Source organism: Myotis davidii, unplaced genomic scaffold (genome assembly GCF_000327345.1).
Source record: "Myotis davidii unplaced genomic scaffold, ASM32734v1 scaffold130, whole genome shotgun sequence".
Lineage (NCBI taxonomy): Eukaryota > Metazoa > Chordata > Mammalia > Chiroptera > Vespertilionidae > Myotis > Myotis davidii.
The window spans coordinates 6487747-6500598 of NW_006285040.1; the positions used below are offsets into that span (position 1 = coordinate 6487747).

Here is a 12852-nt window from a genome sequence, read left to right on the forward strand (position 1 = left end):
GTCAGAATTTAAGGGAAATTAAGAGTGGCTGGAGAGCCAGGTACATTGGATATAGATAAATTGGAAGATAGTAGAAGAGCTATAGAAAAGGTTTGCCTCCCATTTTTCCTTGAGTTCATTATAGTTTTTAAATCTTCGTTTCTGCCTTATATTTCCCCTGGTTCTCTGATCTCTGTGAGGCCTGGCCACTCAAGCTGCCCGCTCTTAGTGGCCACCCCCACCCCGGACTGGGGGACTCCGGCGGGGCTGAGGGGACTGGGTGCCACCATCATGTGGCTAGGGGCACCGCCATCTTTGTGATGGAGTGATGGTTAGTTTGCATGTTACCCTTTTATTAGATAGGATTAGATTTGCTAATACTGTGTTTTGGAACAGTTGTGAAAGGTTTTAGTATTTATACCAGCATCAGAACTTTAAGTTTCTTGCTTTCTGCCATCTAGGAAGGAACTTGTGGATCCGTCTGGGTTATCAGAAGAACAATTAAAAGAGATTCCATACACTAAAGTAGAGTGAGTATGTCTTTGAAAGTCTTTTCACACAAGTTTCATTCATACTTCGAAGTGAGTAATCCATTCTTACTCTCCGTGCAGTGCTTAAATTTGTCTTTACATTTTAACTAAAATTAAGAAGGACCGTAGAGAAAGAGGAAGAAAGGGTGTAATAAAGCTAATCATTCCCCTTCTGTACAATCACTATTACCCCCTGTTAACTGACTATTTGTGTGTGGTTGGTACAAAGGGACTTTTGATGGCTGATGTTAGTTTTAAAATATAAATTCATTTATTGAGGTATTCATTGATTGGTCACAAAGTTTTTTTTATTCATTATTTAACACCTGGAGAACGATGTGGACCACAAAGCCCTGGCATTTAAGCCCATCCAATCCCTGTCGCACAACTAGCAGGTTGACTGTGCCTCATGAAAGCACAGGGGTTCCCTAATCGGTGTAGGATGCCGCAGCAGATGACCTATTTACTCAGTTCTCTGCCCTGCTATAATGGTTCAGAGAAAGTAGCCTACTTCACTGCTTTATTTCCCTTTGGTAACTCATGCATCCTTCCCACTCCAGTCAAATTGCCGGTTGGTACACACCCTCCCACCTCAACCCCATCATCTTTGGGCCAAAGTTTGAATTTTTAACAACAGACTAGTCAAGTAGCTAGACAATGAACAACTTTTTCTGGTAGGAATGCCATTTTGTCTGCATTGCAGATTTTTTTCTTCCACACTACCGGAGAGAATTCAACTGTAGGGAATAATTTCATTAGAATTTAGTGGTTAAAAATAATATACACATACACACATACATACAAATGCTATAAAGAGTTTCATTTTCACGTATAGTTGAGGGAGCAGTTTTCTATTGTTAACTTGTGACATTTAAGCCACTTAGGATTTTCAAACCCAGAAGGTTTTTTTTTTAAGCTCTCACAGTCATTATTATGGAATTATCCTGTTCTGACTTGTGTGTTTGTTTCCACGTGTTTTGGATTGCTTGTTCAGGACTCAAGGTGACCCGATCCGAATCAGACATTCTCATTCGCCGCGAAGTTACCGCCAGTACCGCCGGTCCCAGTGTTCAGATGGAGAGCGATCCGTTCTGTCGGAAGTGAAGTAAGCAGGCAAGCCCGAGTACATCAGCACAGCCCAATAGAGCTTCTTTTGATGCTAGAAATGTTTTATATCTGTGGCTGTCCACTATTTGAAATGTGGCTCATGTGGCTGAGAAGCTAAGCGTTGAATTATTATTAATTTTCATTAATAGACATAGCTACGTGTGGCTGGCTAGTGCCTACCCCTCTTGGACAGTGCAGATCCAGACCATACTGAGGCTGATTCATGCCACTTAGAAAGAAAAAAATGCATAAGCTATTCTGTTGTGAATGATGCAGCCATATTTGAGAGAAGTTGGCATAAGAAGTGTTTTGTTTTTAATCTGATGACATTTTGTCTTTTCTCTTACTACAGCAAATAGCGTATTACCGTAGTTTATTTCTTTGTGTTATTTTTTTCTTGTGAAAAAAGTGACCATTATCTTGCTAAACACAATAGGTGCTTAAATGACTACATTAATAAAATCATTATACATCCTTTTGTAAAAGTACTGTAATCATAGAAATTCATGTATTTTGTATTGCTGGGTAGGAGTGTTAACCAATAAACTCTGAATTAAGGCTCAAAACTTCGATAAATATTAATAAATTGGGAGATAGGCTAGCCCAGTGGAGAGAGGTAGAGGCCAGGTTTTGCTTATTTTTTGTTTTGTTTGCAAAATGTAGATAATGGCTGTCAATAGTGCCATAGGTTTATTTAAAAAGTACAAATGGTTAATAAAAGTTTCTTTAGAAACAAATCGAAAAGCCATTTATACATGTCAGAACAGCACATGGGAATGATACATCATTATGTTTTATTCTTGGTCCTTCTATTATTTGCTTTGATTTTGGGCAAATTACTTAACCTGTCCAACTTAATTTAGAAACATTTATTCAACACCTCTCTACGGGAAGCACTCTGGTGGAATACAAAGATAATACAAAGATATAGAAAACATGTGTTCTATGCTGCAGCCTTTTTTCAACTCGAATTGTGATTATCAGAATTTAATTCTAAAACTCCCTCTCTGCAGTTCAAAAACGGATCTTGTACCTCCACTTCCCGTGACCCGCTCTTCAGATGCGCAGGGTTCTGGTGGCTCCACAGTTCATCAGGTTGGTAACAATAAAGTTTTAAGGTATTTTACTGGTGGCAATTTTGAGAAGCACTTTTCCTGCAATTTCTTTTGGAAGGTGGGAAAATGAATCTTGAGCTTCACTCTGAGATTCTGTGTTTTAAAAGAACATGTACACACCATGGGAGGAGGAGGAAGAAGGGAGTGGAATATCAAGACAAGGCCCAACCTGGGAAGAGTTATGTTAGGAGCGAGAGCTAGAGATAGTGCAAGGTCTAAAATGATCTGAGGCCTGGGGCAAAGCCAAGGCTAACAAGGATTGTTGAGATTGTTTGGAGCTAGAATAATAATAATAATAATAATAAAACACACAGTGGCTTCACCATATAACTTTTAGATATTTTTTGAGCCAGAGAAACAAGGAGAAAGTAGCAGACTTGCAGGTGACAGATGTTCTATTATTAACTAATGGCAGACAAGAGAATTATTCAATCCTGTTTTATTTCTGTCTTCTCCATTAAAGGGAATTACTTTTGTTCTGAAAATGTTTTAAAAATGTCAAAGTTGATGTTTACAATGGATCAGTGACAGCCTGTTTGCAGTGCTGTATTTTTCAGTCTTTTGAATTGTGAATCTCTTTGAAAAGCCAATGTAACTACTGTCTCTCTCCCCTGTAAAAATGCATGTAAGCACATATCCACCGTTTTGTACATTTCCTTGGAGTTCACGGACAGTCTAAGAACCCTGACTCAAGCTGTATTCATCATGCATTGCCCTTCATTTGTTCAAATTCATTTTTGCCAATGTCTTGAACAAGAACAGAGGAACCTGTGCTTTAGGTTTTGTTCCCTAGAAACAGATTCTGAGGGAGATTTGCATGGAGGAAGTTAATTGAAAAGCGCTGTTAGGATCAACACTTGTTGGGGAGCGGGAGGTTTTAAATGTAAGAAAACATTAATTTCTGATGTATGAGTTAAGTAATTAACGTGGCTGTATTTTCTTCTGAGTCTTACTATTTTTCTTCCAGAGGAGAAATGGGTCTAAAGATAGCCTGATTGAAGACAAATCTCAGACATCTACAAGCAATCTGGCTGGAAAACATATAGCAAAAACAATAAAAACTATCCAAGCTTCACGCCTCAAGATAGAGACTTGATCCCAGTGAAAGGCTTGGGATGGGGGATGAAGAGGGGGTGGGAAGGGTGTGTGCTGCCTTTACTTTGAAACTGTGAATTGTAATTATTCAAGTATCTTGGACCTCCAAGTGTTTCTCCAGAAGAAAATCGAGTCTGTTGCTCCTTTTAAAAGGTTTAACTAGAGTGTATTTGTGCTGAAGAGCCTTTTTGTAGTAACTGGAAGGATAGTCGTCTTGTAAAAACTCGTGCCGCATCCACAACCCAAGCCAGGTGTTTCTGGACTCCTGGGACCGCAGCTGGCCAGCTGTGCAATCGTACAAGTGGGACAAGAGCTCTCCCCCTCCAGGTGGACCTCCACCTGTGCAGATGCATAACTGAGGCCACATCACTTTTTCACATAAATGTTCTTTGTAATGCTGTATTTTGTGGCATTAAGTTCCACTGGTTATTTACAAATGTAAAGTTTTATTTGAAACCATTGCTTTTAATTTCTAGTGTCCTTGTCTTGTTTTCAGGAAAAAAAAGATTTTTGTGGGTCTATTTGTGACCACCCTCAACCTCAAATGGTCCCTCCAATCTGCCTGGTTGACTCTCCCCAGACTATTTCAGACCTTTCCCCCCAGCAATGTACCTTACATGAAAATAAAACACTAATGCAAGCCATCCCTTACCCTACCCGACACCTCTTCCCCAGGTGGTTCTTTTATGCCCATGACTATTTCTGTAGCTTAAACAGGCCAGTGTCCTTCCAAGAGAACCAACTAGTTTAAAATGTTGCTTCCCAGCTAGATTTAGGGCCTTCATTACGTGTGTTTGTCTACACACCTGGTAATCATAGGGACACCCCCTGATTACCAAATCCCATCACCTGTGCTCTCTGTAGCTGAATTATCCCTTTACTATTTTTGCCATTGACCCCAGGTGGTCATCTCTTATCTAGATCTAGATTACTGTAGTAGCCTCCAATTGGCCCATCTGTATCCTTGCAAATGTAGGTTCTGGCATCTTACCTATTCAACCTCAATTTGTAACATCCCGAGCTCACGATGGCCATCTAACATGCCTCATTATGCACTCCTTGTCTGAATCAGGGAACTAAAGAGGAAAAGGAACAAATGTGAACTTATGCTCACAGAAGATAGGACAACTTGAAGTTTACGATCTAGTAAAAGAAAAACTTAACGCAGTGACAACATAAAAGCACACCCATACCCTACAAACCAACCGGTCTAGTTTTGTTCATGAGACACTGGAAGAAAGCACATTTTCCCTCAGGCCCAACATAAGCCTTCCCTATATAGCACCGAATATTAAGCTTAATGCAAGTTCTGAAGTTGCTGGGGGAGGAGAGAAACCCTCCGACTTTTCTGTAAATGAATGCTATTTTCTGGCAGTCACAGAGTACACAGACCTCCAGGAAGCGTATTTAAATATTTATTCACAGACCCATCGTGTTAAACGTTTATTTATGAACTGTCCAGAGACAGTTTTGGTCTTCCTCAGACTCTTGAAAATTTTAAATGATCCGGGCAACTCCTGTGAAGATCAAGTTTTCAAATTCTTCACCAAGGGCATCCTAAAAGAAAAAAAAAAGCGCTTAATTTTATAAGCAAATATTTACACGCATCCGACCTTAATTAAGATTCTCAATGCCTGGTTCTGCACTGAGTTTCTGGAGTCAGATTTAAATGTCAACATAGAATACACCTGACATTTGACGTGTTTTGTTTTTTTTAATTATACTACTACTGCCCAGCCGGTGTGGCTCAGCACCAGCCTATGAACCAGGTCATCATGGTTTGACTCCCCATCAGGAGACATGCCTGGCTTGCAGGCTCGATCCCCAGTGTGGGGTGTGCAGGAGGCAGCCAATGATTTTCTCTCATCACTGATGTTTCTCTCTCTCTGAAATCAATAAAAATATATAAATCCTACAACTACACAAAAACATCTTAAGATTTCAAAAATAAGCTGGAAACAGGCTATCCCATTTACCATTAACTTCACCTAATTACTGATGTGCAGTACTAATACTAATAAGCCATTAATACCCAATTTAAACTAATACCCACAAGACACCCCAGTATAGAAAGGTGATAAGATTCCCATCACAAAGAACTGCTTTTACTTTCAAAATATCTTAATCTTTTTATTAGAAGTATTTATATTGCCTGAAAAGTATTCCACTGGTGAGTTATTTTAATAGGTGAGTATTATAACAAGCAAATCTTGAAAAACTTAAGAAAATCCAAATATCACGTACAAGCAAAGCATCTTAATAGACAACAAATATAACTTCTACATCATCTTACCTTAGGTCACTTGTGCTGCCAGGTAGTATTCACGTAGCAGCAGTCTATGCTTCATGCATCCATCCTTTCCCTAAACAACAACCAAAAAAATGGTCATGAGAAACTCTACACTTAATGCTGGCAGACTCAAGATCACACGTGCAAACAAATTGATGTACAAGTACGAACTGTTACTTACACAGCTCCTCCACCAAAGACATCAAACTCAAGGGCAGGAAAGGGCTGCAAAGTGTGTAGTTTACGCCTTTTTTGACACCACATTCACTAGTTTCCAAAAGTGAACGGGCAACACAAAGGCTACATGCAAGTTGCTGCAGAGACTGCTGGTCTCTGGCATGAGGCTGCTGCCCCTAAATCACCCCGCGGGGAGAACTGCTCATTCGAGATGGAACGAGAACGAAGAGCTAATCCCAGCTCTAGGCTTTCTCTCATAATTCACAATGCGGCAGGGAACTGAAAACTGAAATACAAAGTGTTTTAAGAGTTTCAGACTCTTAGAACTTCAACGCAACTGGCCTTTTTCCTTACAGTAAGATGAAAACTCACCTGCTCGGTCGGCGATACTCGTTCGACTTCCGCCGGTTCTGCACCCGGACCCGGCGTCAGGCCCTAAACCTTAACTGGCTCTTCTACGCTGACCGATTCCCCGCGTGACATGGGTGGGCTTAGGTGAGGCCGTTCCCTTTCACAGAAGCTCCGCGCTTTTATCAAAAACTCCCGGCATCCAGTGGATGACCAATACACTCAGATGCACTCCAACCCATCTCCCCATTTCCCGGCGGGGGACGCGGACCGAGGTCCGCTTCGGGGCCTCCTGGGGGGCAACGTGGCTGAAGTCAGGCCCAGGCGCTGTCGACCACGTATTCGGGGCCCGGACCCGAACGACGGCCGCGGGCGCGACAGCGGGCTCAGGGGTCCGGCTGGATCCCGCCCCGGCCCACAGAGGCCACGCGGCTGCACAAACCGAGGCCCCGACATCCAGGAGCTGCAGGCGCAGCTTAGCATCACCCCGAGCGCGGAGACCAGAAAGGCCGCGCCGCCTTCCCACAATGCTTTTCTACCGCTGGGAGGGTCCATTGTCTGCAGGGCGCGGGGGGGGGGCGGGCTGTACCATCAGCCACCGCACGCTCGCGAGACGCCGCCGTGTGGCTGGAGGGAGAAATGCGCAGTGATTGGCAGTGGGGCGGGGCTCCACGGCGGAAGGGGCACTTCTGCGCGCGCAGTTCTTTCCGCGGAGAAGGAGGTGTTGAGTGTGGCTGCGCCTCTCTTCCCGTTGTTGGGCGCACATGGTCAGCGCTGAGCTGCGCGTGTAGCACAAAGGCCTTGAGACCTCGTGTTCTGGGAAGAACAGACAGAGCTCACCATCTCCAGCTGAGGAAGAGTAAGGTCATTCATAAAAAGTGTATATTTACTAAGTATTACTGTGCTCAGCTCGTGTCCTAAATGCCTGTGCCAGGTGCGGAGGAGACAGGCACGGTTCGTGTCTTACATGCTGGTCGGGCGAGAAAGACACTGGGCTGGTAGCGCGTGGACACTGCCTGTCCAGATAGAGTGTGAGCCCCGAGAAGGGCGCAATGGACGGCAAGGTGACAGCAGTGCTGTCCTGCAGAAGTAGAGCACGAACCACGAATGTAATTTTAAATTGTCGGAATGTTACACACAAAAGTGAAAAGAAACATTAATTTTAATAGTTATTCAACACGGGCTAAGTATTATTTCAACATGTAGTTAATATAAAATTCGTGATATATTTTTCATTCATTTATTCCTACCAAGTCTTAGAAGGCCGGTGTATATATCTCTGGCACATCTCATTTCGACTGGTCACATTTTAAGGGCTCCAGCCTTGGCCAGTGTGGCTGGAGCACCCAGAGGAGTACAAGTCGCCCGAGATGCAGCAGAAGATATAGGCAGAAGCAAATTGTATCTGTGGTACAGAGTTGGGATTTGATGCTGAAATTTTAGAATTGATCAGTTATTACCACAAAAGCAAAGTGAAGGTCATTTACTGGCTTTTTGCTGATAACCATAACTCACGGAAGGGATAGAGACTGCAGTGGGACAGGCTGCATGGTGATAACTGGGTGTCCTTGCTCCTGTAAGACCCAGCAGAGACTCATCCAGAGATCACATTCCAGCACCTGTCTTTGTTTCTTTGAAGCTTATTGCTAGAAAATAAAAATAAAGGAAAGAAAGAAAATTCAATCCTATAGTCTAGTGGTCATCACCCAAGGGCTAGCCTGAAACATAACATCAACGTGGGGACAGTGGTGAACATGAGCACACAGAAGAAGTAAATGTATAATGATCAGAAGAAGGTAAATAACTCTAAGACCTTCGTTAGGAAGTCACTTTAACATATGGGGGAGAAAGAGGTGGGGGAAAGAGGATAGCACCGCCAGGAGTGTCATTTTAAGAGTCTTAAGAGTACAGTGTGGGGATTATAACAAACCTACTGTTGCCTTCTTGCTTGAGAAGATAAGGAGAGGACATTTCCTTGAGCTGGAACCATCACCTGACCTAGGATTAGATCCATCTCTGACACTTGTTCCCTTTGGTAAATGAGCACCTCTCTGAGCCCACGGTTCCTCATTTGCAGGCTAACAACTATACTCATGTACCACATAGGTTAGTTTAAAGAGTTAAGAAGGGTTTGTGGAATCATCTATCACTGTGTATGTTCTACATAGTGACATCCAATCAATGACTCTCATGAGTTAGATTCTTCCTCTTGTTTACCACCACCCAGGCATGGAAACTTCTTGAGTTCTTAAGGAAGGAATATGCTGCTGTTTTGTTTTGTTTTTTTGTGTGTGTTTTTTTAATGGCTTGACATTTTTGCTCCCACCTTACTCTTTTCTGTTCTCCCCCTTATGTATCCTCCCTAAACTCTGGGTGATTCAAGAACATGGGGAAGCATGTGTTCCAATTATTGGATTAGGCTTGTCAGGAAACCAGTTCTAAATTCTTTATCTTCCTGTCTGCTTCAACTTCACACATCCTGATAAGGAAAACTCAATAATTAAGCAAAGGCAAGCAGAAAGACATGAGAAAAAGATAGGGGATATTTTCTACCTAGTCTCCTTTCCACCCTTGCTTGCTGAGGCTGGGACTGAGGCAATATATAAGGATGTCCAAGCTACATACAGTATTGGTGCAAACATGGAACAACCTCAGTTTCCCAATATGTTAGGCAGATTAATGATTCCCCAAAGATGTCCACATCCTAATCCCAGAACCTGTGAATATGTCCCATTACATAGTAAGAGGTGCATTAGGAGGTGCATAGTAAGAGGGACCATGTTATGAGGAGATAAAAATGGAAGGGGAAGGCAGAAGACTTAGAGATGTGGCAGAAGAGAAAGCAGAAGAGGGACAAAACCTTACTTGCTAGCATTGAAGATGAAGGAAGAATTTGAAACCAAAGAATACCAACAGCCTCCTCTTCAAGCTGGGAATGGCCCTCAGCTGACAGCCAGCAAGGAAACAGGGATTTCATTTGTACAAATGCATGGAGCTGGATTCTGCCAACAACCTGAATGAGCACACAAGCAGATTCTCCCCTAGTGTCTCCAGAAAAGAACACAGCCCTTTTGATGCTTTGAGTTTAGCCCAGTGAGACTCATGGCAGACTTCTGACCTAGAGACCCAAGATAATAAACTTGTGGGGTTTTTGTTTGTTTGCTTTTTATATGTTTTTATTGATTTTAGAGAGAGAGGGAGAGAGAGATGGGAACATCAAAGAGAGAAGCATTGAGTGGCTGCCTCTTACACACCCCTACTGGGGATCAAGCCCACAGTCTGGGCATGTGCCCTGATTAGGAATGGAACTGGTCACCTCTTGGTTCATGGGTCGATGCTCAACCACTAAACCACACAGGCCAAGCTAAACTTGTGTTGTTTTAAGCAGCTCAGTTTGTGTTAATTTGTTATGGCAGTGAGAGAAAACTAATACATTCTGTAAGATGTGGAGAGTGAGAAGTGAGCTGTTTTCTTACCTAACTCCTTGTCCCACTCCAATAGTCTCATTAGATCATAAGATTTTGCAGAGAAGCAATGCATATTTATTTCATTTTGAATACTTAATCCATGTGGGGTTGTCTCTTGTTTATGTTGGCTGCTAGGGATCCAATTTAATATCCAACTGATCCTATATAACAAAGAGGTAATATGCAAATTGACAATCACTCCAACACACAAGATGGCCACCACAAGATGGCCTGCAGGGGAGAGCAGTTGGGGGTGACCAGGCCTGTAGGGGAGGGCAGTTGGGGGTGACCGGGCCAGCAGGGGAGGGCATTTAGGGGCAATCGGGCCATCAGGGGAGCAGTTAGGTGTCAGTCAGCTTAGCAGGGGAGTGGTTAGGGGGTGATCAGGCTGGCACACAGAAGTGGTTAGGGACAATCAGGCAGGCAGGCGAGTGGTTGGGAGCCAGCAGTCCTGGGATTGGGCCTAAACGGGCAGTTGGACATCCCTTGAGGGGTCCCAGATTGGAGAGGGTGCAGGCTGGGCTGAGGGACACACACACACACACACACACACACACCTGTGCATGAATTTTGTGCACCGGGCCTCTAGTATTAAATAATGTGATTACTTTTTATAATTTAAAATAATTTGTAGATTTTAGGGGGTTTTCACCTTAAACAATTGCCTCATTTGTAGAAGCTTTATTTCTTCCTTTCCAGTTCTTATACCCATATGTGTATCTGTGTGAGAATGTATAGGATAGGACCTCTAGAACAATGTTGAATAGAGTGATAGTAGTAGACATCTGTGTCTTGATTTTAAAGGAATGCTCTTAAAGTTTCAACGTGTGTGATTGACATTTTTATGCCTTTCCTATTGTTTATTGGGTTAGGGAAGTTTTCTTCTATTTTTATTTCTGGTTTGCTAAATTTAAAAGAAATTTTTTAAAATCATCGATGAATATTGACTTTTATTAAATGTCTTTTCTGCCTTTAATGAAATGAGGGTTTTTCTTGTAATTTGTTAGTGAGGTGATTACATTAATACATTTTCTAATGTTGAACCAATCTTACATTTCTAGAAGAAACCAAACTTATCATTTAAAACATTTTGTTTGGAATTATTGTACTTATGTTTATGGGTAAGATGGGACTGTGGTTACCTTCAAGTAAATTTTCTGTTCCATTCTTTTTTCTCCTTCTGGGACCCCTATCATACAAATATTGGTCCACTTGATGGTGTCCCCTAAGCTACCTTCATTTTTTTTTTCTTTTTTCTTTTGTGATTGGATGAATTCCACTGCCCCCTGTCTTTGCATCACCGATCAATCCTTTCTTCTGCTTTCTTTTGTTATAGTCATGTGGAGTCAGTGAATGTAAGCCTCAGTGGCCACAGGAACCTGGTGATAAGGGGGCATCCCCTGGGCAACAGCCTCAAAAACTGGGGCCCCAGACATGTATACAAGCTCATTCTGGAAGATACCAGCAAGCTGAAGTGAGGCAGAAGGAGCATGAAGAAGCCAGCCACCCACCTCCCTAGTCTCAGGAGAGTGATGCAGTCAGCCCTTGATGTGTGTTAAATCAGAAGCCTACCCCTCAGGTCACAGCTATTACATATGCAAATAAGCCTCTTGCACAGTAAAACCAGGCATGTTTTAGTTTGCTGGTTCTGTGTTGTGCCCTGGGGATAGCCATGGTGAGTCTGTGCAAATCCTTTAAGAACTGTCTCTTAGTTCCCTATAGCCTTGTAGGTCTTGTAGGAGCAAACTTCACTGGCTTTCAAAACTAGAAGTTTTGGCCCAGTCAGCATGGGTCAATGGTTGAACATCGACCTATGAACCAGGAGGTCACGGTTCAATTCCTGGTCAGGACACATGCCCAGGTTACAGGTTTGATTCTGGTATGGGGTGTGCAAGAGGCAGCCAATCAATGATTCTCTCTCACCACTGATGTTTCTCTCTCTCTCACTTCCTTCCTCTCTGAAATCAATAAAAATATATTTTAAAAAGCCCCAAACAAGAAGTTTTGGTTGCCCATCTCTCAGGTGGAGGTCTTAAAAGTTGGGACACTAGATGTGGGGTCTAAATTGCAATTACTCTGAACTCTGTTTCAGATAAATTTCTTATCCCTGCTTCATTTATCTCTTCTTCTGGAGAATTTCATTTGGGGGTTGTTTCTTTGTCTCCTCATTTTGGCTTTCTGTTTGGGTTTGTGACTATGTATTAGGTTGATTCTCTACACTTCTCAATCTCTAGCACAGGACAGTATTAAAGGCTGTTTCTGACTAATTAGATCAGACAAAGACTCAAAGCTCCAGAAACTGATAGGATTTTGACTTGAATTGCCCCCAGGCAATTGCCCTCAGGTGTGGTGAGAATTTTTTTCAAAAGGGTGGGGCAGTTTCTTCTGTCTGGGGGCTAATATTTACTTTTAATCTCTTAAGTGACCTTAGGGCAAGGTGTTTTCCAATAGGGTGTGTCAACTGTCTTCCCCTCAGGCAAGGCAGATATCTATGTGGGAAAGATGTCCTCCACTGTGTGAGGGAATGACTCAGCCCAGGAAACTTGGGGTGACTTCCTTCTGAGCTCTGTCCGCCAAGTCCCCAGTCCAGGGTTCTGCTCTCACAGTTCCAGTCCATTTCACCTTCCCTCTGCTGGAGCACAAGGTGGGTGGCTCCACAGGGAATTTTGTGTGTTGGCCCTTGGCCCGTTAAGAGGGTGCCTGAATTTTCAGCTGTTCCTCCCTGGCAGACAGCACCCAACTTT

The 12852-nt window shown here is 42.8% G+C and overlaps 1 protein-coding gene and 1 long non-coding RNA gene across 4 annotated transcripts in view; one reads left to right on the forward strand and one right to left on the reverse strand.

Moving 5' to 3' along the window:
• Nucleotides 1–4470, forward strand: part of EPB41L4A (erythrocyte membrane protein band 4.1 like 4A) — a 210253-nt gene extending 205783 nt beyond the window's left edge. For both annotated transcript variants that reach the window (XM_006755289.2, XM_006755290.2), the window contains exons 21-24: nucleotides 441–509; nucleotides 1504–1614; nucleotides 2630–2711; nucleotides 3699–4470. In XM_006755289.2, the coding sequence (XP_006755352.1) occupies nucleotides 441–509; nucleotides 1504–1614; nucleotides 2630–2711; nucleotides 3699–3827 (391 nt within the window). In that variant the 3' untranslated portion in view covers nucleotides 3828–4470. The remainder of the gene's footprint in view (nucleotides 1–440; nucleotides 510–1503; nucleotides 1615–2629; nucleotides 2712–3698) is intronic.
• Nucleotides 4471–5225: 755 nt separating this feature from the next.
• On the reverse strand, nucleotides 5226–7158 carry LOC107181768. Of its 2 annotated transcripts, XR_001512470.1 has the most exons (4): nucleotides 6666–7158; nucleotides 6298–6579; nucleotides 6120–6189; nucleotides 5226–5383 (listed from the first exon to the last, which is right to left on the reverse strand). It is a non-coding gene; the product is annotated as an uncharacterized LOC107181768 (long non-coding RNA). The 2 variants fall into 2 exon arrangements; XR_001512469.1 differs by having other exon boundaries at nucleotides 6298–7156.
• Nucleotides 7159–12852: the final 5694 nt, after the last annotated feature.